The sequence below is a fragment of the Hippocampus bargibanti genome, linkage group LG11 (assembly GCF_051943395.1).
Source record: "Hippocampus bargibanti isolate YZ-2025 linkage group LG11, ASM5194339v1, whole genome shotgun sequence".
NCBI lineage: Eukaryota > Metazoa > Chordata > Actinopteri > Syngnathiformes > Syngnathidae > Hippocampus > Hippocampus bargibanti.
Window position 1 is genome coordinate 3,944,855 of NC_142744.1, and position 17,081 is coordinate 3,961,935.

A 17,081-nucleotide genomic window follows, 5' to 3' on the forward strand; every position below is an offset into this window, starting at 1 on the left:
AATGACTTTGACACCGCTGCTATAGACACTAAACAAGCCACATGCATTGAATAGCTCACAACCAATCCGTGCAACTAAACAACAACAATCAACACAAGCTAAAGTTCACAACCACCATCTCAGATCCACTTCATTGACAACGCGGCAAAAAAAAAAAAAACTTAAAATGGACGCCGGAAGCCCTTTTTTTTTGGTCATGCACAAATGGAGAGAAAGCAGACAGCCGGTTGTTGATTACCTTTCCCGCCTTCACAACATACTGAAGTACAGTTTTAGGAAGCTTTATGACTGACGTGGGCAAAGCCAGAACGGCTGACACAAACTTCCCGATAGCTCGCTACAGGAAGACACGGTATGGAGAGGGAAGGATGGGGGAAATATGAAATATGAAATTGGGAGAAAGGTGGTGAAAGGATGCGGGGAGACCAAAAACACAATATCAGGTGGAAAGAGGACACAGTTAAGGACACATAATGCAAGTAACCAGTGAGGAGAAGATAGAAGTAACCAGACAAGAGGAGGAGAACAAATACAGGTTAGTGGAGAGGTCAAAGGGCGAGAGAGCAAGCATAGGTGGAATTAAAATGTGTGAGGAGGAATCATGATGGGGAAAAAAAAACACAAGCGGAGAGCACATAGATGGAAAAGAGATGACAAATGGTGGCGGGAAGACACAGGTGGGCAATGGTTAGTAGAGCATCGTATCATGTGGTTTTAGTCAAGCAGAAATGTTGCATGGGTGAATCTGTGAAATTAAAAAAGTGGGCCACTTAGTTTGAAAAGGGGGCTAAATTCTATTTTTAAAAAAATGACTGTAAAAATGCATCAATGGCGCGGCCCAGATGCATCCTTGATGTTAGGTTGTACAGTGAGACCTCAATTTACGAACTTAATTGGTTCCCAGACAGAGTGTGTAAGGCGAAAAGTGTGTATCTCAAAAAAAAAAATCCCATAGGAAACCATTAAAATGGGAATAATCCGTTCCCGGGTTTCCATAAAATATAGTTTTTAACTGAATAAGCCTTAAAACTACACACAACATACCTTATTCTATGTATAATAAATGTGATATTGTATTGTAATGAAAGAAATACACTGCATTGTATCATAAAGTCATAAAGAGAGGCACATTACATGAGGACTGTAATTAAAGAAATAAACTGCTGTAAAATATATTTTTTTCAACTTCTTCGATTGCCCGAGACCGTCGCTTTGAGAGCACGGAAACACCTTTTGCAACAGACGCACCTTTAATGACTTCTCTCTTCCGGAGAATGGGAGCAATGGTTGACTTAGCATAGCCGTGCTCGGCCACTAAATCACACAAACGCACACCTCGTTCGTATTTTTCAATTATCTCCTTCTTCTCAGCGACTGTGATTTTATTTTGTGTCTTCTTGGGCTGAACACGAGCCCGTGGTGGTTATTTTTCGGTCCCATCATCGTAAAATTATCAGCAAAAAGCTCCAAGTGGGCGATCGACGTGTGCATTCAATGAGAGGGAGTGTGCAAAGTAGCGCCGGCTGGAGCGCTGTTCGGTCGTGTGCTTCCGCCGAAGATCACTCCGTCAGCCGTGGTAGGTGTGTATTATGAAAATAGTGCTTATTATAAGGTTTAATTTTCATAAATTAGAGGTTCTTAAGACGAAATGTTTGTAAGATAAGGTGTTTGTAAGTTGAGGTCTCACTGTACTGTAAGTGTGATTCATATGCGGGATTAAAAAAAAATGCAAATAAATCAAGAAAGCACCTGGAAGGCGGACCTCCTGGGCAACTCATCATCTTTCAAATCATCCTCCTCTTCTTCTTCCTCACTGTCGGTTTCAAACAGGTAATATTCGCCGCTTCTAACCACTGACGTGGGGGGAGGAAGGGACAGCACAAGGTTTTACTTTGGAGACGCACAAAATATTCAATATCGGAACGGAAGGAAAAAAGACGAATGAATCTAACAGGACAAAGTACAAAGCGCTGATGTGATATGTGTTTGTCATTTGAGTCGACAGCAAAGTTTCAAGCGACAAGGCTGACTTGTGTCCTTGAACAGAAGTGCAATTGAGTGGCTGAGCGGGAGGTGTGATGGGGGGTGGGGTAGGCGAGGGAGTGGTGGGGTACAAGGGTGGCAAAATTGGGAGCGCTTGGGTCAGGCGGCAAAAAGCTGACATGATACATGGCCAAACGGGTAACCAGCATAATATTGAACAGAAATAATTCCGTTTGCACTCCTGTCAAGACAATTTGAGTCTTATTTTGCCCGCACGCCACATGAATTGGCGCGGGAATAATTCATGATTATTTATTGGCCAGCATGTAAACTCATACATCGATATTATAGTTGCGCTGTTTGTTATTACAGTATTTTTTACAGTTTCTCCACTGAATATTTGATTTTATAAACTAAAAAGCTATTTAAAAAAAATGATTTTTTTTATTACTATGATTTATTTACATTTTTTTAAACTCATTCACTGCCAGACAATGTGCAAAAATGTGTCCACTCCAGTGCCAGGGTTTTTGTCATCGTCACTCAAATTCCAGGACCCACAGAATATTGAGTTTTAGGACGACATAAACATTCAATGGAGCGTAAGAAACCTTAGACTCTATTCTTTCATCAGGAAAAAAAAGTTAATTCATAAGCTATATGGGTCTGGAGTTATCTGAGCTTGAAATGGGGGTGGCTGTACAAAAGGCAAATGCTGCCAGGGGTCTGACCAGCGCTTTATCGGCAGCAAGAAGTTTAAGAGTTAGAGTGATAAAAGTTCTATGGGTCTGGAGTTATATGAGTTTGAAATGGGGGCGGATGTACATAATACAATACACAGATACAGGTAACATCCGACTTACGACCAGCTCGACATACGACCATCTCGACTTACGACCACTAGCGCCATTTTTAAAATTTTAATTCTACGCCTGGCACCGCAAGGCGCTAGCAGGCCGGCAACGCGTACGACAATTTTGGCCAGCTAGCCAAGCATCTCACTGTCGCACAGCAATCGACCGTGTAATGGCACCAGAGGGGGGAGTTTGTGAGTCATTTAGCCTCCGAGTCTCAAATTCAACATTTTGAATGGATTTCGACTTACGACCATTTTGACTTACGACCGTTTGATCGGAACGGAACTCGGTCATAAGTCGGATGTTACCTGTATTGATTTATATAGCGCTTTAACAACAGCTGAAACTGTAACAAAGCGCAAATGCTGCCCCCATGTGGAAGGGGGGAAAACATTACCAGATGTCTGACCAGTGCTTTATCGGCACCCCCCGCAAGAAAAACCAAAACCCGAATTCGGGAATTGCGCTCCACGTCAGCCTTTTAAATTTCCGAATCAATTCGGGAATGGCAGCGAATGAGTTAATGTCAACAAACCAACCCAACGGTCATTAGAACAACTCAACGTAACAATTTGAATGAGGAAAAAAAAATGGATTTAATAGCTGGTGACACCTGCTGGTTTTGATCATGTCTGCGGGCAAAGAATGAAACCTTTTGAGGTGGACAGGACTTCATATCTTTGCGTGGAAACATTTGTATGAAGTGAGTCATTCCCCAACGCGGGCACTTCAGGCATTTGAAACAAAAGCACAACCTCCGGCCGTTAGCCCTTTTCTCATTTGTCTCCATCTGGCGTCTATTTAAGGCGATGCCGTCGCAGACCAAGTGACACTTTCGCCACATTTGAGCAACGTCCTTAAATAGAGACAGAAAAGGACTTGGACAAAAAAGGCCAGAGGACGTTGCCTTTGGCGCCCTCGGACGGAGTGGGAATTCTCAGTGGCGGGCGTTCTGGTCGAGGACACAAGGGCCAATGGGAGCGAAGGAATGAGCAAAAGAGGGGGAGGGGTCAACCTACTGGAAGCATGGTCAACCCACGGCCTCCACCAGTGCTTTTTTTTGGTCTTGGCTTTGGTTCGCTGCGCTCCTAAAATTTAACAAATGACATCAGTGCAACACAACACAAAGTAAAAAAGATCAAACGGAAGAGCGACTACGTTAGCTTGGCATCATCAACACGGGCACAAGAGGGGAGAGGGGGGGCGGGGGGTCGGGGCCTACGTCATACCCTCGTCCTCCTCAATGGGAGGGGGCGGGGCAATAATCTGCCCGTCCACGGATTCCTGCACCATGCTCAGCATCCTCTCCTTGCCTCGTTTGAACTTCTGCTGCCGAACCTTGATGCGCTCCATCCTGTGACAGGCAGAGACGCGGCAAGGTGAGTTGTGCTTGTATATGGGCTTCACGTGGCGGGATATGCTCCTTATATGCTATTACAGTAAAGTCTTTTTTCCGACTCCCGAGAATATCGATATATCGATAAGTCTTAGAAAATTTATATAGACTAATATAAATTAATATAAATAAATAGATTGTAAAAATAAAAATTACAAATAACTAAAATTTTTTTTTTAATCGAAAAAACATGACGCAATAAATTAATACAAAAAAACTAAAATTAAATACAGTGTATACATATAGATAGACAGACAGACAAAACAAAAAAATACAGTACCTCAAATGAATGACAATTGAAAGAAATAAAAACAGAAAACCTGATCAATTAAAAGCATAAAAAAAGGAAAACATGAACAAAAAATGTAAATACAGTAAAGTCTCGTTATATCGATATCGGTTATATCGATAGTACTGCTTATTACGATACTATTTCTATGAACGCAAGGAGAAAATTTACATGCCGCAGGATTGGATATATCGATAGTCCGGTTATATCGATATTTTTTCCGACTCCCGAGAATATCGATATAACGATACTTTACTGTATAAAAAAAATGAAGAAAATGTAAAATAACACAAAATAAGAGAACATGATTCAATCAAGTATCAGAAAGCTAATATAAAGTAATATAAATTAATATAATAAATGCATTGAACAAAATAAAAATGACAAATCAATAAAAATATTTTTATATCTAAAAAACATGAAATGAAACTCAATAAATTAATATGAAAAACAAAAATTAAGAATATACATATAGATAGACATGTAGACAGACAGACAGACAAAACAAAAAATACAGTACTTCAAATGAATAACAACTGAAAAAAAACCCTGATCAATGAAAAGGAATCAAACCAAACATGAAATAAAACAAAAACAAAATAAAATAATCAAAAATGATAGTAATCAATGAAAAAAAAAAGAACATCTCACTGTCGTTTTAGCTGCTCCACAGATTTCCGCTCATCCTCCAACCGTGCCCGCACCGCTTTCACAATGGTGGCCTGAAAAAGCTCCGCCCCCCTGAAACGCAGCAAAGGCAAAATAAGTGAGCAGGGCGTGGCTTCACGAGGGTGAAGCCACGCCTACCTGGACGCGAGAATCTGTGAGGCCCTGATGTCGGCGACCACGTGCAGGAAGTAGTAGCTCATGAAGACGCGCCGCTGCAGAAGAAGGAAGGCAAAGCAGATGCTGTCCCAGATGATGCCCGCCTCGTCGCTAGGCAACTCGCACCGCTGATCCACATCTGCACGGGACCAAACGCTTCAATGATACAAACAGCTGGATGGATGCACGGTTTGAGGAACCCGCCATGGGAAGAAAGAAGCGTCAGCGCAGAGCATGCATGTGGAACTGTCGCGGCTTGGAATTGAAGCGGATTTACATTGGAGAGGATATGTGAGACAAAGACTTTTCGTCAATGGCTGCTACAGCTTCATTTTTGCTTTCAACATTGATAGAGAATAAGTAGTTATCATATTTAAAAGTTTTATGCTGTTATATGCTTAGTCAACATGTGTGACTCGAATACACAATTGGATTGTATTGGATATGCCTTTATTAGTCTCACAGTGGAGAAATTTACATTTCAATTTCATTACAATTGAAGCAACAGACAACCTGGTGTCAATCAGGTCAACAGCAAGTTAAACTGTTCGTGCTTAGAACTCAACAGGTGTGGTATTCTAATCAAAAAAACTGTTTTACTAATGTATCACTTTAATTTGTATGTACTCTTAATAAATAGCTTGGCAGAAAGCTGCAGAATTCAAACGTCTGTCATGAATGACTACGTTTCCTGCCGGTAGTAAAAGACAATCTTTCTGGTTCCGAGTCTCTGTCCACAGTATCCGACTGTCACATTTCTGACAAACATTTAGCTTGTAGCAGACGTGCACATTCCACCATGACGTCCCTGATCCACTGGTGAAAAGAACGCTTTGATCCTCTCCTCTTTCATCTAGAACTGCTTCATACAACAAAAAGGGCACAGGAAGTGCTTCACTAATTCACTGCTCGACACGTGCAAAAAATGTGTCCACTCCAGTGCCATAGTATTTGTCATTGTCACTTAAATTCCAGGACCCACAGAATCCGGAGTTTTAGGACTATATAAACATTCAATACAGTGTTAAAATGTTCAGACGGTCTTCTTTCATAAGAAAAAAAAAAAAAAAAAAAAAAAAGAGTTAATTCCTAAATTATATTGGTCTGGAGTTATATGAGCCTGAAATAAGGGCAGCTGTCCAAAATATAATGCAATACATACATACATGTATTGGTTTATGTAGCACTTAAACAACAGGTGAAACTGGAACAAAGCGCAAAAACAGGAAAAACTGCCCCCCTCCCCTGTGGACAAGAAAATCATTACCAGTGGCCATGGCCAGCGCTTTAGCAGCACCCAAGAAAAAACACCCGAACAAATTCGGGAATGGCGCTCTGCGTCATATTTTCAATTCCCGGATAAATTTGTGAATGGCAGTGAATGAGTTAAGATTGAATGACTGTTTGTGTCTTTTGTGTTGTGTTTTATTTGTTACAGTAAAGTCTCGTTATATCGCTATCGGATATATCGATAGTCCTGGTTATATCGATACTATTTCTATGCACGCACGGAGAAAATTACATGCAAACAGGGTCGGATATATCGATAGTCCCGGTTATATCGATATTTTTTCGGACTCCCTTGAATATCGATATAACGAGACTTTACTGTATTTAGTTTTTGTTGTTGTTGTTTTTTTTTACTTCAAGATGGTGCCGCGAGAGTGGCTGCCTTTGCAACAGCTCTTGTATTTAGTTTTTCTACTTCTTCCTTTCCATTCGTCTTACTGTCATCACTTTGCTGCTGTGAAATGTAAATGTATCCACTGCGAGACTAATAAAGGCAAATCCAATCCAATCCAAATGTGTGTGGGTCTTCTTACTGAGATGCTCCTGGTTCGTATTGATCTTGTAATCCTTGATGGTGCACGCCAGGCTGAAGAGCTGGATGAGCCAGCACTTGTTGGGGATCAGAGAGTTGATGTAGCCACAAGCCAGAATCTAGAAAAGGGGGAATGTATTAATGCATTAATACATGTGAAAATAGCAAAACAGTACTTTTAAATAAGGAAACACTCCCTAAACGCAAATCAGAATCAGAATCAGAATCATCTTTATTGCCAAGTATGTAGGACACACAAGGAATTTGTTTCCGGTAGAACACGCTGCACTAGTATCGTTGTCAAAAAAACTGCTAAGTGGCACTATACAGTTCCATTTTGGCTACTGTTCCAAACTGATCTGATGGTGTGTGAGAAGTTAGATTTTAAAAATAAACTTTCCCTGACATATTCTTTGTCATAATGTGGTACATACAAAGTTTTTTGAACTCATTCACTGCCATTTACAAATGGATTCCGAAATTGAAAATATGACAGAGCTCCATTGCCGAATCTTGTTTGGGGGTCGATAAAGAGCTGGTCATGGCCTCTGGCAATGTTTTTTTCTCTTCCACAAGGGGGTAGCATTTGCTGTTTTTTTTTCCATTTTAGCGCTTTGTTCTAGCTTCAGCTCTTGTTAGAGCGCTATATAAATCAATATGTATGTATTGCATTGTATTTTGGACAGCCACCCTCATTTTAAGCTCCTATAACTCCAGACCCATATAATTTAGGAATTAACTTTCTTTCTGATGAAAAAAGAGAGTCTAAGATTTCTTACTCTGTATTGAATGTTTATGTAGTCCTAAATGTCAAAATTCTGTGGGCGGAGCAATTGGAGTGAAAATGACAAAAACCCTGGCACTGGAGTGGACACATTTTTGCACATCATCTGGCAGTGAGTTAATATTTTATTAATAATTAATGAAAAAAAGTTAATGATTTTATTGTAGTGCATAAATTTAACTTCCATGTTAAAAAGTAGAAAGACTACTTTATTAGAATTAATATGAATTTCTAATGTGTATTTTTTATTACAATTAATATGAATTTAAAATATGTTTATTAGTGTAATTATATTTAATATGTAAATTATTATTATTATTATTATTATTAAATTGTAAATTATTATTATTATTATTTTTAATATGTAAAATGTGTTTTTTATGCGCTGGCATTCTTTATAATTTATCTCATTTAATATTTTTTCTATATACAGTAAAGTCTCGTTATATCGATATCGGATATATCGATAGTCCCGGTTATATCGATACTATTTCTATGCACGCACGGAGAAAATTACATGCAAACAGGGTCGGATATATCGATAGTCCCGGTTATATCGATATTTTTTCGGACTCCCTTGAATATCGATATAACGAGACTTTACTGTATTAGGGTTATACAAAATGACAATTCTGCTGAGATCCAAGAGAAGAAAAAAAAATCCAAAATAATCCAAAATATAGCATCTACTCACAGACAAAATGTTCTTCATGGTGATGACAAAGATATTGTAGGCAATGAGGAAGTCCCAGTAGTGAAGAATTTTTTTAATAGGCTTGAGCAGGAGCTCGCCGCCAAAAAGCAGGAAGTAGAAACACGCCACCAGGTAGCCCATGCAGAAAACGCTGATGCGTGTGGTTCCCGTGATGAAGATGATTGTCAGCACGAACCAGAACAGATAGCTGAACATGATCACTTTCAGCATGTCCAAGTATGACCTACAATGAACACAACTTGGATTACAGTCAATGGCCGAATGAATACGAGTCCTGCTTTTGTATGTGGGGTCATTTAAAAAATATGAGAACAATTATTACAAACATGCATATGCGGAACTGTCGCGGCTTGGAATTGAAGCGGATTTACGTGGGACATGAAATGCGAGACAATCTCTTTTCGTCCATGGATGCTGAAGCTTCGTGTGTACTTTCAACATTGAGCTTGTAGCAGACCCTGCACATTTCATCACGATATGCCTGATCCACTGGTGAAAAGGATGCTTCGATTTTCTCATCTCTCATCGAGAATTGCTTCATACAACAAAGAGGGTGCAGTAAAGGTTTTAAGATTTAATTACCGTGACTTTGTATTGTCGTATTTTTATTTTATTTTATTGACTTCAAGATGGCGCCGCGAGAGGTGCTGCCTTTACAGTAGCTCCTTTATTTTGTTTTTCTACTTCTTCCTTTCCTTTCATAACTTTCCTACTGTGAAACGTAAATTTCTCCACTGCAAGAATAATAAAGGTGAATCCAATCAAAATGCAAATGCAAATACAGACGCTCCTCTCCTTACGAACATTCGAGTTACGAACAACGGTACATACGAACATTTTTTTTGTTGTAACATATGTCGTATTCTCTCCGGTTCTACATGTACATATGTTTATAGAGCATATATTTTATTAAATGTTCATTTTTCAGTACAAACCAATACTATAAAAGATGTACTTTACTCTACTTTACTCTACTCTAATATAATACTAATCTAATCTAATATAAAAATACTAGTAAATGAAATAAACATCATGTTTTGTATTTTTGCACTTGATTTGTTTCCGACTGATATTCTGGACATAAACTCGGACGACAAAGGGCACACATGCTTCCGTCGTATGACGCAGGACACGTGGACATATCAGCAAAACGCAGTGGCGTGTTTTGGCAGCCTCCATTACACGTGATGGTAAAAAAAAAACATAGGAAGCAGCGTTCATTCGACAGCCTGTTTGGGATGATCAATTGCCGCCTTGATGGGTGAAAATACCTTTTCCGTACTTGAAAGCTATTTATTGGGTTAGAGCACAAAGGGGGGGAAAAGTGCCTAAGTAGCGCAGTGACCAAGAGAGTGTTTTTGTAGATTATGGATTTCTAAACCCCTCACCTCCACTCGGGATCCGTAATTTGATCCTGGAAGGGGGGGGGGGGAGGGGAATGGCGATGGAATAAGTGCAGAGTGGCCGTGGCATGCTCTCGACCTCGCGGCGAGGTCTTGTTGATGGACGCAGAGTGCGTTAATAAAAGACATGTCCACTTTGTGAGGCAAAACACTGCAATGTGAAACATAGGCGATCAATAGCTGCGGACGACTAAGGATGCCTCACTTGCCTCGGACTTTTTACTGCTTTGTGTGACCTCAACGATCCATATACGCTTGACTCGTAACGTTGAAATTCTAAGACAGGACTGCAATGCTCATTGAGCCTTCCTGAGTCACGAGAATAGTCAAACGGCGTACCTGCAGTGGATGAAATCAGGGACGGGGTTGTGTACGCTGAAGGAGGACGCATCCAAGTCCCTGCAGATCTCCACGTTGTCCCCGGCCATGATACGCAAGGCCGCCTTGTTCTCATCGTCGAAAACTTGCCTCTGCATGGAGGCGCAGAGTAGCAACATGAAGTCGTCTGCAGAAAAAGAGCCCCACACTCGCCTTAAAATGTGGTTTTTGGGGGAGAAAAAAGTGCAGGAACATACAGATGAGGAAGGACGGGTTCGGCCTGGAGAGAAAATCGGGAACGTATAGCCACTTGACCACGTTGGAGTCGGTGGTGGAGCTTGGAAATCTCCAGGGATAGTCTGACAATTAGAAACACATCAGGGAAACTTGCACAATGGCTTTCAGCTTTTGCTAAATAAAATATTTTCCGGTGTATAAGGTGCACCCAAAAAGCCTTCATTTTTTTCCAAAGATGACCCTGCGCCTTATACACAGGTGCACAGGTCATATTGAGCCACAACAGGTCTTGCAACCAATGTCACCATTTCCCACTGTAGCAGAAGTCGTGCGTAACAACCTCTACTGTAGCGCCTTATAATGTGGTGGGCCTTATACCATTTGGAAAACTCATACATTACATTTTTATAAACTTTGTTATTCATTGAAGGTACGCCTTGTGCTCCGGTGCGCCTTATATACATGGAAAAAAAAGTTTAAAAACACACCATTCATTGGGGGTGCACCTTATACACAGGTGGGCTTTATTTACCGGAAAATACAGTATATTCCAACTGGCATTCGTTTTGGATTTAAAAAAAATCTATATAATGTATGGACGCTTACAGTATTATTGTATGTATCATATTAGTTGAAATAATCAACAAAAAGTCAATTATCAACAAAAATATTGTCATTAGTTTTGTTTGAATTGATATTTGTATTATAAAATAGCGTATTTTCTGTGTATGAGGCGCACCGGAGTATAAGGGGCACCCCTAATGAATTGTGTACCCTCAAACTTTTTTCCATATACAGTATAAGGCACACCGGACTATAAGACGCACCTTCAATACATGAAAAAAAGTAAACACGACATTATAAGGCACTACAGTCGAGGCTGGGGTTACGCACTAGTTCTTCTATGGTGGGAAATTGAATTGGTGGCTGTGAGACCTGTTGTGGCTCAATATTGCTTTATGTATAAGGTGCACATGCGTAAAAGGCTGTGCCTTATACACCGGAAAATATCATTACATTTTCAACAAACTATTTTTTTAAGAATTGGTGATTCCAATTAAATTGCTACATTCCTAAAATGACATCATGAAAGGCGAAAATCATGAAGAAAAGTTTCCATGGTAAAAATAAATAAACAACAGCGACGGCGTTTGCAGACCTTTGCAAGCCGCAGGTGGGATCCCGATGCAAACAAAGTACTGGAAGGTGAGCATGCAGGCTAGGAAGCAGCAATACTTGGGCCAGATCTCCGCAATGGCTTTCCTACGGCGCCGGTACATGACGGTGATTAAGGCGAAGGCATGCAGCATGGCGTAAAAGTCCATGCGCTGGCCGATCACATTCACACCCAGCAGCAGGCAAGTCTGAAAATGGAGGAAAAATGTGAGGTTATCATTTATTCTTTTAATATCTTTCATATCAGCTTATCATTTATTATTTTAATATCTTTTCGGCTTTTCCCTTCAAGGGTCACCACAGCGAATCAATGTCCACCATCTAACCCGGTTTTGTGATTTATTATTTTAATATACAGTAAAGTCTCGTTATATCGATATTGGTTATATCGATAGTACTGGTTATTACGATACTATTTCTATGAACGCAAGGAGAAAATTTACATGCCGCGGGATCAGATATATCGATAGTCCGGTTATATCGATATTTTTTTCCGACTCCCGAGAATATCGATATAATGAGACTTTACTGTATTTTATTATTTATCATTTTATTTATGGTTCTATTGTTCTGGTGTTTCTTGTTGTTTTACTTGTAAACTGTCCTTGGGTGATTTGAAGGGCACTTAAATTAAATGTATTATTATTATTATTATTATTATTATTATTATTATTATTATCATTATTATGTTTAATTTAAAACATATTCTTATCTTACAGACAGTGTATTGTCGGTGTTCAAATACCTGACATGTTTCGGCGTCTACTTCCGCCTTCGCCAGAGTGTCACAGATATTATTATGTTTGTTTGCTGCTTGTTTTTAACGTCTTTTACAGTTCTACGCCTGTTCTCTCGCTACATATTGCAACAATCCGCCACGTTCGATATAAATACAGTGAGACCTCAACTTACGAACTTAATTGGTTCCTAGACAGAGTGTGTAAGGCGAAAAGTGTGTATCTCAAAAAAAAATATCCTATAGGAAACCATTAAAATGGGAATAATCCGTTCCTGGGTTTCCATAAAATATACTTTTCAACTAAATAAGCCTAAAAAACAACACACAACATACCTTATTCTATGTATAATAAATGTGCTATTGTATTGTAATGAAAGAAATACATAGCATTGTATCATAAAGTCACTTTCTTTACATTTGTGATGGTCATTTATGGCTTGATGGAATGGCGTTGGAGGTCGAAGGTCAAAGGGAATTGCTGTTTGGAAAGAGAGGCGCATTACATGAGGACTGTAATTAAAGAAATAAACTGTGCTGTAAAATAAAGTTTTATTGACTTTTTTGATGGTCGTTGATGGCTTATGGAAGGAGAGTCACCTTCCATAAGGACTGTTGGTAACTTAACCTCTGGTGCTGTTCGGTCGTGTGCTTCCGCCGAAGATCACTACGCCAGCCGTGGTGGGTGTGTATTATGAAAATAGTGCTTATTATAAGGTTTAATTTTCATAAATTTGACGTTTGTAAGACGAAAAGTTTGTAAGATAAGTTGTTTGTAAGTTGAGGTCTCACTGTACTGCAATGCACCATGGGGAAATGAATATTTGATTATCTCTTTTGGCAGTTTCCGGCGGATCACGAGGAAAGTTAAAACCTCTGAAGGAAAACAAACAGTTTTCAATTGCTGTTTGCTACTGCGGAATGTGAATTAGCACAGCAAACTCACCTCTAGTCCAAATTTGTAGAAGAAGTAGTTGATAAAGTATTTGATGAAGCAGATGATGCCAACGTCCAGGTGCTGGCGCGTCACGTCGTGGAAGATGATGCGGGCGGCGGGTGGCGATAGTTTGTTCCTCAGGCGGAAATATAGCTGGTGGCGGTAGATGGTCACTTCGAACGCCAGCAGAGCCAAGATCAGGAGGTTGTGCTGGAACATGTGCACACACGGCACATCAGAATCAAAATCAGAAAGACTTTAATAGCAAGCAATGGGGAAATTTGCAGTCTACAGCGGCAAAATTGAAAGGGGTGTGGGGCATAGGGCGAGTGAAAAGATAAAACGAAAATATTTTATGCATAATACAAATAAAATAATAAAATAGTAGAATGGAAAGTGATTTAAAAAAGGGTTGGGAGCTGCTGTAGACCGCCATGACTGCAGCTGTAACAAAGCGCTTCACATAATAGTCAACAAAGAGCAAAATGATAAATACAACAGGAATATCAAAACATGGACAGTTGTGCAATCTCAATGACATTCCCCATGTACTCTATGATGTTTGAGTACCAGACAACATTTGAAGCAATTCTAGGTGAAAGCCTCCTTTTCACCAGTGGATCAGAGACGTTATGGTGGAATGTGCATGTCTGTTACAAGCTAGGTTATACACATACATCTACACATTTTTTTTTTTACTCTATGTACAGTAATACCTCGGCTTACGAACGCCACACCCACTTTCTTTGTGCAGACGTGGTTTGTTATTGAGTGGATACTTTTGCTTTTTTGGGACCGAAAAAGACCCCACCACAGGCTAGTGTTAAGCTGAAGAGGACACGAAAGAAAATGACTGTCGAGCAGAAGAAGGAGATCATCGAAAAACACTAACGAGGTGTGTGTTTGTGTGACTTAGCGTCCCAGTACCAGTATGCTAAATCGACTGTTGCTACGTGTGGCTAGCGGTGTTTCTGTGTTGTCTAAACAACGGTCTCAATCAATAGAAGCGGTTGAAAAACTTCTGTTGATTTGGATTAACAGAAAGCAGATAGAGGGGGACAGTGTGTGAGTGTATTATCGCCGAGAAAGCACGGCAACTTTATTCGGATATCAAGAGGCAACTACATCAACGACCATCACAAAGGTAAATAAAACAACGTTATTGTACAGCACAGTTTATTTCTTTAATTACAATACACATTTATTATACATAAAATAAGGTATATTTTGTGTAGTTTTAAGGCTTATTTAGTAGAAAATTATGTTTCATGAGAACCTAGAAACAAATTATTCTCATTTTTAATGGTTTCCTATGGGAAATTAATGTTTGAAAGACACACTTTTCGCCTTACACTTTCTGGGATCCAATTAAGTTTGTAAGCTGAGGAATCACTGTATCTACTTGGACTGAAGGTGGTCTTTCACTCACCCTGATGTACCCCAGCAAGTCGTCAGTCTTTTGCAAGCCCACCCAGTTGGCAGGATCCACCAAACCACTGTAGAGAAGAGAGCCTCGCATTTCCTTCTCCTGCTCGGCGGTGTAAGCTGGTGGCTATCGCAAGCAACACACACACACGGGTTCATTAAGCGCTGCAGGCGTCCTAGATTCTTCTCCGAAATGACAATAATTCCTCACCATGGTGCAGTTTTTAGAGTAGTTGAGCGGCTTGATGGACGTGAGCTGGTACAACATCTTGCACACGATGATCACGCATGTCCAGACGCTGCAGACCTTGGATGCCAGGGGACGATATTGACTGTAGGGCAGCGCAAAGGCCCAAGACGATAGGAACACGTAGTTGAGTAACGACACCTGTAAGGCGGGCACAACGTTTGTGCGGCAACAGTGAGCTTAGTCTTATTATTATTATTGTTATTATTCCTACTTCTATTATTATTATTATTATTATTTTGCATTCAATTCATTGACAAAATAACAAACCCTGCGCACCCTGCTCACCACCTCTTCCAGCGACTCCCACTCAAGCAAGTGTTGCCGATCCATGCACAACAAATACAGCAGACATATAATAATAATAATAATAATAATAATAATAATACATTTATATAGCCTTTATTAATAATAATAATAATAATCATCATCATCATAAATTACATTTAAAAGCGCCTTTCAAAACTCTCAAGGAAACTTTTTAATACTTTTTTTTTTTTTTTTTCAATCTTTTTTTATGATACAAGTGGAACGTGTTCTACCTGAGACAAATTCCTTGTGTGTTCTACATACTTGATTCTGATTCAAATTTTTGTAGCTTTATTTGATAGATTTTAGCACTAGAAGCACTTTACCTCTCGGATGGAAACCAGCACGATGTAGCAGGAGACAATCTTGATGATGTGGATCTCTAGCAGCCACCAGATGAACAGCTGCAATTTATGGAAGTACTCGAGGAACTTGAGGAAGAGCACGGTGAGCCGGTCCACCACTAAGTGCCATTTGCTTTTCAGGTCTGGAAAGAATAACACATGTTTTATTATAAAACTGAAGTCATTTTTTGTTAGGTCATCCATGTGAGGAATGTTTGAAGCACAATCACCTCACGTAGCTATCGGTGAAAAAAACGCTGCAGAAGACAATATTTGCCAATTTGAATACACACGCTTTCCAACTTACAAACATTCAAGTTATGAACAACAATACATATGAACATTTTTGTGTTATGTTGAAAAATGTTCGGACAGAGATGCTGTAAGTTAGATTTTGTATTGCGTAACTTTTTCCGACCGAGCTCGCTTACGATTGGCTGCGTACTTACTGTATGTGGGCGGAAGGAAATCCCAGTTGACGCTCCAGGAGGACAAGATGCATAACAAAAAAGTAATGGCTGCTGGCACGTCATTCAGTAATGAGGTCTTAAAACGTAAAATATAGCTATATGCGGTGGAATCTTTGTAAAATACGCTTAGTAGAAGTCATTTGAAGTGATTTTACAAATTATGGACACAACTTGTCCGAAGACATTGGTTGTCTTTTAAGTCTCTTGGCCAAGTAAGGCAATTATTGGTGAACTGAATTTAAACACAGTTTCACATTGATGGATCACCAGATTTACGACAACCCCTGGAGCACATTGAGAGAAAATCTTCTAAAGTCAACATGGAGAATGCACAGCTGAACAGATTTTACAGGAAGCATCCATATTTCAGTGTTTCTCTACCAAAAGGGTACACGAATGACAGACTTTAATGTAAATTTGCCAAAAAAAGCACATAGCTGCATGGCTTTTTTTTTTTTGGTAATGTAAATGCACGCTTTATGTACAAAGTCGTTATCTTGGCTTTTTTTGTACTACCTTTAAAAAGAAAAAAAGTCTGCAACTTGGTTTTTCGTTCCCTTCTGCGTCAGTATGTATACCCACAAGCTATAAAAAAAAGATTTAAAAAGGTAGAAAAATTCCAGAAGATATATTTATCCACGCTTGCCTTTTTTTTTAAAGAGAAAGGCTGTGAAACAGGATGGAGGTCACACACAGTGACAATCACATGTATGATGACGTATAAAATACTTGTCCCTCAACGATAATTGCTTTTAACACAACGGGGTGGTAGAAATGTGCATCAGGTGTTAAACTTCACAGCCATGTC

General features: G+C 39.6%; 1 protein-coding gene across 1 annotated transcript in view; it reads right to left on the minus strand.

Annotated features, from left to right (window-relative positions):
• The window catches only part of piezo2b (piezo-type mechanosensitive ion channel component 2b), a 79,146-nt gene that overhangs the window by 20,938 nt on the left and 41,127 nt on the right, over positions 1-17,081 (minus strand). Inside the window, exons 19-32 of the mRNA XM_089007492.1 lie at positions 15,786-15,946; positions 15,115-15,291; positions 14,908-15,030; positions 13,488-13,688; positions 11,789-11,993; positions 10,650-10,751; positions 10,414-10,579; positions 8,651-8,894; positions 7,174-7,291; positions 5,333-5,489; positions 5,177-5,266; positions 4,070-4,194; positions 3,860-3,928; positions 1,750-1,853 (exon numbers count right to left, since the gene is read on the minus strand). Of these exons, the coding sequence (XP_088863618.1) occupies positions 1,750-1,853; positions 3,860-3,928; positions 4,070-4,194; positions 5,177-5,266; positions 5,333-5,489; positions 7,174-7,291; positions 8,651-8,894; positions 10,414-10,579; positions 10,650-10,751; positions 11,789-11,993; positions 13,488-13,688; positions 14,908-15,030; positions 15,115-15,291; positions 15,786-15,946 (2,042 nt within the window). The remainder of the gene's footprint in view (positions 1-1,749; positions 1,854-3,859; positions 3,929-4,069; positions 4,195-5,176; positions 5,267-5,332; positions 5,490-7,173; positions 7,292-8,650; positions 8,895-10,413; positions 10,580-10,649; positions 10,752-11,788; positions 11,994-13,487; positions 13,689-14,907; positions 15,031-15,114; positions 15,292-15,785; positions 15,947-17,081) is intronic.